We start from the raw sequence: 13,069 nt of genomic DNA, 5'->3' as shown, positions 1-13,069 counted from the left end.
AGACGGTTATCATGGTTATCAGGTTATGCCGTCGACCGTGGTGGTGGTCTGGCAAGAGCGAAACTTCCTAAGCTGGTTGTGTTTCTCAACGCAATTGTGTAGCCGGTTGTAACGCGGACGTCCAAACTTGTTTTATGCCGTCGACGCCTGCAGGACAGTAGGAATTAAATTGGCACAAAATGCTCCCCTTGCAGTCATAGAGTTTGTAGTGCACAGTCGTGGCAAACGATATCCAACACAGTGAATATATCTGCTCGCTGCAGCAATTACCGGTCACCTCTTTAGAAGTGTCAGCTGCGACAAACGTAACCCCGTGGCCAGGGAATAGAGCCCAATATGGAGGGAGGGGGCGATAGCCAGCCATGGAAGTGTAGGTATAAAGTTACTTTATAAACAATGCAGCAAAGTGACAATGCAGCAAAGTGACAATGCAAAGTGACAAATTACAAGAGGTAATAACCTACACGGCTAGTAGTAGTACAGGGCGAGGCAAAGAGAAGCAAGTCTGAATGAAGAATTATAATGTTTGACACTGGAGGAGGTGTGTGTGGGGGGGGGGGGGACAGCTACGTGCTAGGTCTAACATAGCCGTCCTGCAGGGCCGTTAGCAGTTATTGGTTATTGAAACTCAAGCTTCATATTGAATTTGAAATCCTTTAGGGTACAAGATCATTTTACTGATAGAGGCAGGGCCAGCCAGAGAGAATAGGCAGCGAAAAATAGGGATATTGGTATAAGCCTATAAGCTGATTTTCGGCTATAGGCAAAGTGCAGGAAATGCGTGAATGATGAGTGGGAAGAACCAGTTCCCACCCGAAGGCCGTTGCTTTTTAGTGGAAGCGTGCTCCAGCTCATGTATCATACCATGGAATGTCTGAGTGCTACCTACCACACACGGTGTATGTGCGTAGCAGTGTGCTTCCATGCGTGTAGCTATGCACTAGACCTGTGGCGATGGTCTCACTAATACCAAGGGTACATAACTCTTGCTAATACCAAGGGTACAGTACATTATGGTGATGTACTCTTGCTAATACTCTTATGTGTAGACTACTGTAGTGTCAGTGCGGTATCATAAGTTGCAGTTTATACAGTAACTAATGCTACCGCGTTTGCAGTATGGTGGTAGTGATGTACATGTATCACAATCATGGTGAAATGCAGCCACACGGCCTGCCTGGTCAAGTTCTCAACTCTAATTCCTTTCTTGGTGTGTTTACAAAGAAAGGGTAGACGTTATGTCTCAACTGAAACGTATGGGTTACCGACAAGCGCGGTAACTGCCTCGCAGCTGTCCGCGATGCTTTATCCCAGAATCGTGGCGTCTACGAAAGGATAAACTGCGAAGGACCTAGGTAAGACATGTTGTCGTAGCGTTTCTACCTACCGTACATTAAGGTACAATACCACTACACGCTCTGAGGCGATAAAGGGAATGTGTCCACGTTCGCACCTTCAGAGGCTTCTTGGTGGGCTTCTCTTGCATTCTCACTCTCATCCACACATTCATATTGCATGCTTTTGGCCCACCACTTGATTATTACTGGACCACTGGTGCTAATAGTAATACTGCTCACCTACCCATCCTCCCGATGATATCCTTCTTCCTGATGACATGACGGTCTCCCGAGATTACCGCAATTCTATCATAATTATTCCAAATGACTGCACCGGAGCTGATTCGGAACCTGAGCCTTGCGCAGTAGATCATGGTAGATGCATGAATCGCCATGCCCATCATCCGGCTTGGACTGTAATGCGTGCGGTCACATACTGCTGACATGTAACTTGTTTCAGCTTCAACTAACGACGTGTTACTTCCAAATATTATAGCAATACACTTGTTATACAGTCAGTGTGTGACACATTGATCACCGCTTTGCCTATTGCTACACAGTATCTGTGTTGACTGTCTGTTGCCGTGTTGGTGACCATGTTGGCCCTGTAGTGGGATCGGCTTCACGTCGGTCCGTCACATTCTGGTGGAAAGGTGACAAGGATTAGTATAGGTGTTTGCACAATCACGGTCGGAGAGGTCCCCAGGCGGCTGTACCGGTATTCCAAGCCTAGGCTATGCCCTGTTCTGGCCCGTCTGGGCAAGGTCGTCAGCCCTTCCCACCCCCTTTCCCCACCCCCATTCGCCTTTCGTAGCCGGGGTTGACGACATCCTCTCACACGAGGACTCTTGGTAATGAGATCCCTTGGCAGTGACACTGGTAGCATACGCACGAAGTCCGACTCCTAGCAAATCCCGAGTTCGATTCCTGCGATGGCAGCATGCAGGGAGCATGATTGTGCTGACTCAGTGACTGTGGGGTAATGCATAAGGGAACGACTACCTCTACTGAGTAGACCAGGGATGGCATGGTAGACCTACTGCGTACTCATGGTACTGGACGTAAGTCAGTGAACTAACTAATTACTTCGCCGAAATCTACATGACTCTATGGTCAACCTCTCGACACTCGGAGTGAGGGCGACATGGATTCGCAGCTAACTACGGCTAGTAACGAGTATGGCCTCTAGCGGCTGGCCTGGTCGGTCACGTCTTTAGTAGTTTAGAAGTTTAGTGAGACTTACCGGTACAATCTTAGTCTCACCGATAAACAACTAAAGGCATTGCGTCTGCAACATAACCTGGGCGAGGGCTGGGCATAATCATCCATGTCGCATTGTCGGTGACCTGGCACGAGCGAAACGTCCTATCTGCCGGTTTGTGTTTTAGACAGGTGGTAACGGGGAGGTGTGAACAAAAATAATAATGACACTTTCTTTACTTTTCTTACCTAGTCTGTAGACTACGTACTGTACCAGTACTTCTCTACGTATGTCGCACTTGTTGTGTGCTGTACGGACTCGTATGTACACGTATGCGAATAGCAGTATCTGACTTGATACTGTTGATCGCATAATGTCATTCCACTCATTTCACTGCGAATAGCTCGTTTCATCTCATCCAACATTAATTTTCATTTATTGGCTCTTCACCCCGTTGCAGACTACTGTGTTGGTCGCAAAGCAGTCATGATCGAAACGAGTTTTTGCTAGCTGTCAACTTTGTGGTGGATCGTCCTGGCTAGACCAATGATGGATCGTGAGACAGCTGCTAAACATGGCCTCCCAGCCCCGCTAAGCACTCCAAGCCCTAGTCCAGTCAAGCAATTGGCTACTGTAGTCCCCAATCGTGAATGGTTCCCGCTGCACCCAGCCAGATTCCTGCAGCTAATGAAATCACTGGCTATGGTGTATGTAATGGCTTACCTCATCACACAGCGACATCAGTGGCAGAGCATGATCAGAGGTAAGCGGCATCACTGCGATTTTGTATTTTCTCAGAAGCCTTGCAGGACGGCTCGCTGTGTGTGTCACGATGTATTTGTGTGATTCCAAGACAAGTCCTCCCGTAGTTTGGGGAGCGGCCGTTGGGCGGTTCAATAGCTAATTGAGTCATCTTTCCCAGACTCCTTTTGAGTCTCTCTCCCCTCTCCCGTGGAGACCCACATTACCAGTTTTGGCTATGAGCAAGTACAAGTGTGTGTGTGTGTGTGTGTGTGTGTGTGTGTGTGTGTGTGTGTGTGTGTGTGTGTGTGTGTGTGTGTGTGTGTGTGTGTGTGTGTGTGTGTGTGTGTGTGTGTGTGTGTGTGTGTGTGTGTGTGTGTGTGTGTGTGTGTGTGTGTGTGTGTGTGTGTGTGTGTGTGTGTGTGTGTGTGTGTGTGTGTGTGTGTGTGTGTGTGTGTGTGTGTGTGTGTGTGTGTGTGTGTGTGTGTGTGTGTGTGTGTGTGTGTGTGTGTGTGTGTGTGTGTGTGTGTGTGTGTGTGTGTGTGTGTGTGTGTGTGTGTGTGTGTGTGTGTGTGTGTGTGTGTGTGTGTGTGTGTGTGTGTGTGTGTGTGTGTGTGTGTGTGTGTGTGTGTGTGTGTGTGTGTGTGTGTGTGTGTGTGTGTGTGTGTGTGTGTGTGTGTGTGTGTGTGTGTGTGTGTGTGTGTGTGTGTGTGTGTGTGTGTGTGTGTGTGTGTGTGTGTGTGTGTGTGTGTGTGTGTGTGTGTGTGTGTGTGTGTGTGTGTGTGTGTGTGTGTGTGTGTGTGTGTGTGTGTGTGTGTGTGTGTGTGTGTGTGTGTGTGTGTGTGTGTGTGTGTGTGTGTGTGTGTGTGTGTGTGTGTGTGTGTGTGTGTGTGTGTGTGTGTGTGTGTGTGTGTGTGTGTGTGTGTGTGTGTGTGTGTGTGTGTGTGTGTGTGTGTGTGTGTGTGTGTGTGTGTGTGTGTGTGTGTGTGTGTGTGTGTGTGTGTGTGTGTGTGTGTGTGTGTGTGTGTGTGTGTGTGTGTGTGTGTGTGTGTGTGTGTGTGTGTGTGTGTGTGTGTGTGTGTGTGTGTGTGTGTGTGTGTGTGTGTGTGTGTGTGTGTGTGTGTGTGTGTGTGTGTGTGTGTGTGTGTGTGTGTGTGTGTGTGTGTGTGTGTGTGTGTGTGTGTGTGTGTGTGTGTGTGTGTGTGTGTGTGTGTGTGTGTGTGTGTGTGTGTGTGTGTGTGTGTGTGTGTGTGTGTGTGTGTGTGTGTGTGTGTGTGTGTGTGTGTGTGTGTGTGTGTGTGTGTGTTGGGTAAAGCATGGCTTTTTCTAAGGCTCAATTGGAAAAACCATCACCCCCCCCCCCCCCCTTGCAGCCTGCCTTGCAAATGTACTGCATTAGGCAGTTGAAGACTATCGACTATCTAGCCGAGTTTAGTTTTCGGAAGTGATGACAAAGGTGGCCTCGAACTGGTGTCAAGGTGTTTGAATACGCCACACATGACTGTGTGTATGTACATGTACATAGTCAGGGTAGTAACCATAGTAACCGTCCCTGGGTCAGACTACCACTGCCAGTGCAGATGTGTGGTTGTCACATAGTCATTAGTGAGTTAAAAGTTTGTAGAGGAACTGTATACAAGAAATGTGGTGGTGGTGGGGGGGGGGGGGGGAGGGGAGGGGCATCATCATACTGCCTAGTGGAATGTTGACTGGCACCACACGTGCACTTAAAACCTTGTGTGTGTTTCATTCATTCTCTGCATTCAGACAAGAGCAAGTGCGACAGAATACTTGATGGGTACACAGTTCGCAGCAGGAAAGAAGGACAACATGACCAGTTGGACTGTACACCCAGGCATTTTGACAGCCAGTATGTTATCTTGGCATTCTGAACTCTAGTATTCTCCTGCCGCAATCACATGATACTTTATCACGGCCAGGAAATGGAAGGCGAATGTCAGGAGTGAATGCAGCTAGGAGCTTCTCTACGTTTGGCTTTCTTACCAATCTCTATTACTTGAAGTGCCTTTTTGCAAACTTAGATGATGAGCCGAGGAAATATGTCATGTCTTCAATCTATTACTTTCTTTTCCTTGTGTATTTGTTCTGCCCATGTCCTCTTCCAGAACAGCTAGGACTTGCTTCCGCAATTCCAGAGTTCTCTTCATCGGTGATTCTCGCATCCGGGCACTGTTGAGTACGTTTGTAAAATATGTAAAACCGCATCCACAACGAGCAGTCGGCAAGCGGGCCGATGCACCCAAGGCACACCCAAGTGTGAGTTGCATGTTACATTCTTGCTATGCTAGTTGCACAGCCATTGGGTGAGGTGCTCCTGTGCCAAGTACTTGAGCAGCCATTGTTTTTGCTATTCTTGCATCAAGTCAATGCTAGAAGATGCATGTTACATGTATTTGTTTTGGCATGTGGATTTAGGGGAGGAGGGGGGGGGGGGGGGCTGAGGGGTCTGTGAGCCTCTAGGCGCGTAGACGGGGAGGGGACCATTTGTGTGTGTGTGGGTGTATATATATATATATGTGTGTGTGTGTGTTTGTGTGTGTGTGTGTGTGTGTGTGTGTGTGTGTGTGTGTGTGTGTGTGTGTGTGTGTGCGTGTGTGTGTGCCAGCTAGTTTGGTTGGTGGGTACACTTATGCTAGATAGTGTTGGGTCCGTTGCCAACGGGCTCGGCTGCTTTGAAGGTGTAATGTTTTACCTACCAACTTTGTTGGTTTCAGGGTTCATCCACTTTCTATTTGAAGTATACATACCGTATTATCTCTAATATAAGCACAGTCTCCAATAATAGCACGTCTCCAATAATAGAACACCTTGGGGCGGCATTCAAAAAATAAAGTGCTCAGTCTCCATTATAAGCACACTGTGTAAATTCATTATCTGTACCGGCGAAAACCCCCTGAAATGTGTGTGTTTGACATGAATTTGGCATGGCAACATGCCTCTGAAATGAGGTTGAAATAATAATGGAACAGTCTCCAATAAAGGAACGTCTCCAATAATAGCACGGGGCGGAGGTACATTGAAAAAATAAAGGACCGTGCTTATATTAGAGATAATACGGTACCCTTTAACCATGCACTGGTTCTGGCTACCGTAAAGTCTTGTGTAATACGCGACCGAGTGACAAGGCAAAACTGGTTCAGTCTCTCCGGCAAAACACAGGTAGTATTCTCAGGGAACAATATTGCACACACGGAACGACAAACGTAGGTGACACAGAATTACTTATAGTATATTGAAAGACTCAATAAGTGAAGGGAAGACGACAGAAACAACGGAGGCAAAGACTCTGCAACAACTGAGCTGGGCAACTGACACACGGATCTATATATATGGTACGAGATTGCCAGTTACAGCTCCGAGCGCTAGCTAGCGAATGAAAGCAAGGGATCTGATGGTGTCAGCAATGCATAGTGCAATACATAGTAATACATAGTGATTTGTGTAGGGGGAAGTCCGTCTACTACACTACATAGTAATACATAGTGATTTGTGTAGGGGGAAGTCCGTCTACTACACTACATAGTAATACATAGTGATTTGTGTAGGGGGAAGTCCGTCTACTACACTGCTCCCCCCTCAAATAATTTTCCGTCCTCGGAAAACAAACAAGAACATAATACAGAATTAACGTAGACCTAAACGAGGCTCAAGCAGCAAAATACATCAGCAAGAAAAAGAAAATCATACACAAGCACACAATGGAAACAGAGTGGAGCAGAAAGGCAAGGCAAGTGCGAGTTTGGAACTCATTGTGGGAACACATAGTTGTTCCTGTAACGAACAGGAAGACCGGCGTTGCGGTGCAGATGGGCACGCGGACCAGGTGCTGGTGGCGCTGGCTGCAGCAAAACCGGCGGCGGAGGAGGAACAGGTTGGGGTGGGGCATCATCAGCATCAGGCCAGGAGAATAGCGGAACAGGCGGCGGACATGGAGAAGTAGGAGCCTGTGGCGCTTCAGACAGCGGGACATCTGGGCCGGACTGAGAGACTGACGACTTGGCGTTTGAGCGGGCGTGTAGCTTGAGGCGGTTGAAATGTACACGCTTACTGGTGCTGGAGGGTTCGTTGATCAATTGAATGTCGTATGACGTTGGCGGCGACACATGGACAATCCGGTATGGTCCGGTCCACGGTGGCTGGAGTTTGCGACGCATTCCAGGTTCAAGGAGCCACACACTATCACCGACTTGGAATGCAGTGCCACGTTGACGAAGGTCGTAGTGGTCCTTCTGGCGGTGGTGCGCAGCATTATCATTACGACGGGCAGTATCGAAGCTATGGTGGAGGGACTTGGACAGTTGTGTTACATATTCGGCGGGCGACACAAACTCTGTCGGGGGTGACCCATAGACAAGGTCGATAGGCAGACGGAGTTGGCGACCAAACATAAGCTGAGCTGGGGTGAATTGGGTAGAAGAATGCTTGGCTGTACGGTATGCAAGCAGGACGGTTGAAACATACTGATCCCAGAAGGTGGGCAGATCCGCTACATACACTCGCAACGTTGAAACTATGGTGCGGTTGAGGCGTTCCACGAGCCCATCGCCCTGGGGATGATACGCGGTGGTCCGAGTCTTTCGGATATTCATGAGGCGACACAGTTCACTAAAGAGTTCAGACTCAAATTGTGTGCCCTGATCGGTGTGGAGTTGTTCTGGGGCACCAAACCGACAGATCCAGTTCCGAAAGAACACATCCGCAACGGCAGCAGCAGTCATAGTGGGTAGAGGGTACGCTTCAGGCCAACGTGAGAAGTAGTCACTACATACCAGTAGGTAACGGTTGCCATGGCGACTGGTAGGCAGTGGTCCAACGAGATCCATGGCTACGATCTCGTTAGGGAAGCCAGCTCGCATGGACTGCAATGGTGCTCGGCCAGTCGTAGCGCTCTTACGGGACATGCACTCTTGGCAATTAGCTACAAATGTGCGCAAATCAGCTGACATACCTGGCCAGAAGAAACGGCATTTGGCCTTGTCAATGGTCTTTGTAGCACCGAGATGACCACCACTAACATCGGCGTGCACTGCAGCTAAGATATCAGCTTGGAAAGAGAACGGAACAGCTAATTGCAAAACAGAATCAGCCGATGGGTCTGTGCGATACAAAACACCATCACGTAGGGAAAGCAAATGAATTTCAGAAGCATAGCGGCGAACAGCACGGCTAGAGGCAGTTAATGTGTGTGCAGGGGGAGAATTAAACACATCATGACTAGAATCATGCCAGCCTAACACAATGGACACATCAGGATCCTCTTTTTGCGCAGCAAGCAGCTCAGCAGCAGTAAAGCGCGGCAGCCAGGAGTCAGGTGCAGGTTTCGGTACAGTGGGTCCAGGATCACAAGCAGGAGCAGGAGCTGCTGGTGCGGCTGGTGACGACTGGTCAGGCGGTGACTGACGGGTAGTGGCGGCAACAGACTCAGGAGGACGGCGAGACAGAGCATCGGCATTGCAATGTTGACGGCCAGGGCGATGAATAACCGTGAACTCGAGTTCAGCAAGTTGTTCTAACCAACGGGCACGACGACCGCGTGGTTCCTTGAGCGAATGGAGCCATTTGAGAGCAGCATGATCAGTGCGCACAACAAATGCTCGACCAACGAGGTAGTAGCGGAACACATCAGCGAAGTGAACAAATGCAAGGAGTTCCTTCTCCGTAGTGGAGTAGTTACGTTGGGCGGTGTTGAGAATAGCACTACCGTAGGAAATCACACACTCATGGCCATCTTGTACCTGAGAGAGCACACCGCCCATACCAAAATCACTGGCATCCACATCAAGGATGAAGGGAGCGGCGGCAGACGTGTAGTCAGGCTGAGCAAGCACAGGCGCAGATGAGAGGCGTTTTTTTAGTACACAGAAAGCAGCCTGACAAGCAGGACCCCAGGAAAACTTCGCATTTTTCTTAGTGAGTGCGGCCAGGGGAGCGGCAGCTTGCGCGAAGTGCGGAACAAATTTCCGGTAATACCCAGCGAGGCCGAGAAACCCACGCACTTCACGAACGGATGTCGGCGTACGCCAGTGAACAATATCGTGAACCTTCGAAGCTGAGGTGTGAAGGCCATCGGCACTGATGTCCACACCAAGGAACTTAGTGCGGGGCTGCAGGAAAGCGCATTTCTCAAGCCGAAGCTTGAGATTGTACCGACGAAGACACGTGAAAACGGACCGGAGGCCATCCAAGCCAAGACTAACAGTGGCTGACCCAAGGCCAATGTCATCAAAAAACACACGGCAGACGGGATCAGGACTGGTAAGGAGATTATTTAGGATCGTTTGCATCAAGCGCTGAAATGTGGCAGGCCCATTGCAGCAACCCATAGGAAGAACCGTGAACTCGTACAACCCAAGGGGCGTCACGAAGGCTGTTTTAGCTTGGTCTTGAGGGTGGATTGCGATTTGCCAGTAGCCACTAGCAAGGTCAAGTGTCGAGAATACCTTAGAGCCAGAGAACGCGTCTAGGGTATCGTCGACCCGAGGAAGAGGATAAGCATCAGCTGTGGTGATCTTGTTGAGCCGGCGATAGTCAACACAGAGACGCAGAGAGCCATCTTTCTTAGGCACGAGGACAACAGGCGAAGCCCACGGGCTCGCAGAGGGAATAATGACACCTTTCTGCAGAAGGTCATTGATAATATTCTGGAGCTGCTCACGATGACGGAATGGAACACGGTAAGGTTGTTGTTTAATAGGCGAATGATCACCTGTGTCTATCTTATGTGGCGCAAGATCACAGTACCCATGGTCGTCGGGATGAAGAGCAAATACATCGTGGTACTGCAGGAGAAGGTCACGCAAGGTAGAACGGTCCGTTGGTGACAGGTGACAACAATTCTTTTCGATATACGCATCAATCTTCTCTACTGGGACAGGCGGCGGCGGCATGAACGGCGAATCATCAACAGCAGCACAAGTGTCAGCACACTCAGGGACAGGTTCACATACAGCAATATGAGTATTTGCATGCAAGGTAATCTGGGTGGTACCACGGTTAACCACATTGATAACCAAGTTATCCGGGGACGTGACAGACGTTCCGACATCCAATGTCGGGTGTTTCTCTGAGAACAAATCAAGGGGCTCGATTAGATACGAAGTATCAGCAGCAGGAGAGCCAGCAGCACATACCGACGGGGCAACCGGAAGAATAACTTCATGACAGGGCGGAACTGAAACAGACTGTGTGATGCACACACGGAACGAGGAAGCAACACGAGACACCAGAGATTCAACAGCATTGGCAGCAGCAGCAGGCGGAGCAGCAGCAGCAAGCACGGAGGCAGGGACGGCAGCAGGTACGGAGGCAGCGACGGCAGCAGGAACAGTCGGAGCACTCAGGTCGGGCACGACAGTCGTAACATGGGCTGGTGTGGGCGCGGCAGCAACAGCAGCAGAAAGCGAACGCACACGTAGAAGGGGTACAAGCGGCAATTTAACATCATCCAGGACCAACTGAGCCCGGGAGAAATCAAGCAGGACATTGTGCTGCTGTAGGAAGTCAGCACCGAGGATTACATCAGACGTGATATCAGCAGCAACGATAAAATTCTGAACAGCTACGAACGAGGGTGTACAAACAGAGAGGGACACGGTACCCGTAGTGGAGAGGGGACGGCCCGTCACACCAGACACAACAGGAGCAGCAGACACAGGGACAGAGGAGGTCGTGCACAGACTACGCCACAATGCAGTAGACACAAGTGAAACACTAGAACCAGTGTCAACAAGAGCATGGCATTTTGTATCTTGGAGACTAACCGCAACATAGACAGACGGAGAAACTGCAGAAGACGACTGAACATGAGTAACAGGACACACAGTCACAGGTGCAGACGTAGGGCAACGCACATCAACAGTACAATAACAGGGACGACATTCACAACCAGTACAAGTCGGCACAGTCGAGCTAGGAACACTAGTATCGAAGACTGGAGCTTGCCGAGCAGCACCAGTCAATAGCGGTTTCCCGACGGACGACCCCCACGCGTCGAGTGGGGACAATCACGACGGAAGTGGGACGGATCGCCACACGTGAAGCACCCGCGATCACGCGCGCCATCGTAAAGTCCGCGGCCTGTGCCGTTGTACGGAGGCGGGTTACGATTCGAGCTGCCAGGAAATCGAGTTGGGCCCGACATGGGCGCGCTTCGAGGGAAGACGCTGTGACCACGGCCGCGTGGAGCTCGAGTGTCGTCACTATACGCCCGTGGCGACGGAGCGGAGGTTGCGGAGAAGACCTGTAGATCAGCTAGCTGGTCCGAAATTTTGCTCAACAACGATAGTACGAGCGGGTCGGTGGAGCTCGAAGTCGAACTCGGAGCTACGTGGGCCACGGTGGCACTGGACGTAGGAGTCGGATCCGCGAGTGGACCTACGGAGTGTGCCTGAGGCATAGAGGCGGTCAGGGCAGCGCAGGCTGGTGTAGGAACCGGAAGACTGCGGCGATTCTCGACCTCTAAGATCGCTGCAACTTCGTACGCCCGTCGAACGGCGGCATCGAGGGCTGCAGGGCTGGATGTCCTGATGTGCAAGCGCAGGTCACTATTGACCTGGCCGTCAATAAATTGATTGAGCGTCAGGCGATCTAACAGCGGACCCTGTTGACCTGGAAAGGCGCGTGCCGCAAGGCGCTGAAGAGCTGCGGCGAACTCGGCCTGGGACTCAGTGGATCGTTTCAGGCGACTCCGAAACTCGGCCTCAAGGAGGCGACTTTGCTGTGGCGGTGCGAACCGTAGCCCTAATTCGGTGCACATTTCTACATACGTATACTGCGGGTGCGCCGCCAGAATGGTCTGGTAAGTTGTAAAAGCACTCTCCTTGAAACAACAAGGTAAAAACTGCAGCCTTTCCGCATCCCGGTACCCATTTACCACGCACGCTGCGTCGAACCTGGCGATGAAGCAGTGCCAATCGTCTTGGCTGGCACCCCCAAACGTCGGCGGTACAACTACCGGCCGAGCAAGTGGTGCCTGTTGAGGAGCCGGAACCTGACCCGGAGCCAGAGCTGGTGCAGCGGGAGCAGCAGCGGCAGCGGCAGCAGCAGCTTGAGGATTCTGTGCCATTTTCGGTGTCTTGTATATAAGGATAACAAACAAACAAGTAGGCCTATAGGACTTCGCAAGCAACACGGGACGCGTTTGAGGACTAAGCCTACGCTATAGCAACAGTTCAAGTACGGCGAGCAGTGCAAGAAAAACTGGCAACGAAGAGCTAGCTTACTTAGGGGACAAGACTACGAATAGATCCAACAAAGTAAGCCTAGAAAATACTAGCACGACAAAAATGTAAATATTAAAATCGTAAATTGGCACGGAACAAAGTTACTCAGCTTGAGTTGAGACGAGAACAGCAACGGCAACGTTCACTGCACGGCGAAATAACGAGGCGTGGTCCGGAATACTGCGACTGACGAACGCAGAGCTAACACCGCTGCCACCAAATGTAATACGCGACCGAGTGACAAGGCAAAACTGGTTCAGTCTCTCCGGCAAAACACAGGTAGTATTCTCAGGGAACAATATTGCACACACGGAACGACAAACGTAGGTGACACAGAATTACTTATAGTATATTGAAAGACTCAATAAGTGAAGGGAAGACGACAGAAACAACGGAGGCAAAGACTCTGCAACAACTGAGCTGGGCAACTGACACACGGATCTATATATATGGTACGAGATTGCCAGTTACAGCTCCGAGCGCTAGCTAGCGAATGAAAGCAAGGGATCTGATGGTGTCAGCAATGCATAGTGCAATACATAGTAATA

The 13,069-nt window shown here is 50.3% G+C and overlaps 1 protein-coding gene across 1 annotated transcript; it reads left to right on the top strand.

Annotated features, from left to right (window-relative positions):
- Positions 1-2,926: 2,926 nt before the first annotated feature.
- LOC135813560 (N-acetylneuraminate 9-O-acetyltransferase-like) lies at positions 2,927-5,607 on the top strand. The gene is made up of 3 exons (XM_065326650.1): positions 2,927-3,301; positions 5,047-5,149; positions 5,406-5,607. Exons 1-3 carry the CDS (start codon positions 3,085-3,087, stop codon positions 5,605-5,607), a joined length of 522 nt encoding a protein of 173 aa, XP_065182722.1. The 5' UTR covers positions 2,927-3,084.
- Positions 5,608-13,069: the final 7,462 nt, after the last annotated feature.

This window comes from Sycon ciliatum, chromosome 4, assembly GCF_964019385.1.
Source record: "Sycon ciliatum chromosome 4, ocSycCili1.1, whole genome shotgun sequence".
Classification (NCBI taxonomy): Eukaryota; Metazoa; Porifera; class Calcarea; order Leucosolenida; family Sycettidae; genus Sycon; species Sycon ciliatum.
The sequence above is the reverse complement of the archived record's forward strand: the minus strand, read 5'-3'. Positions and strand labels throughout refer to the sequence as shown.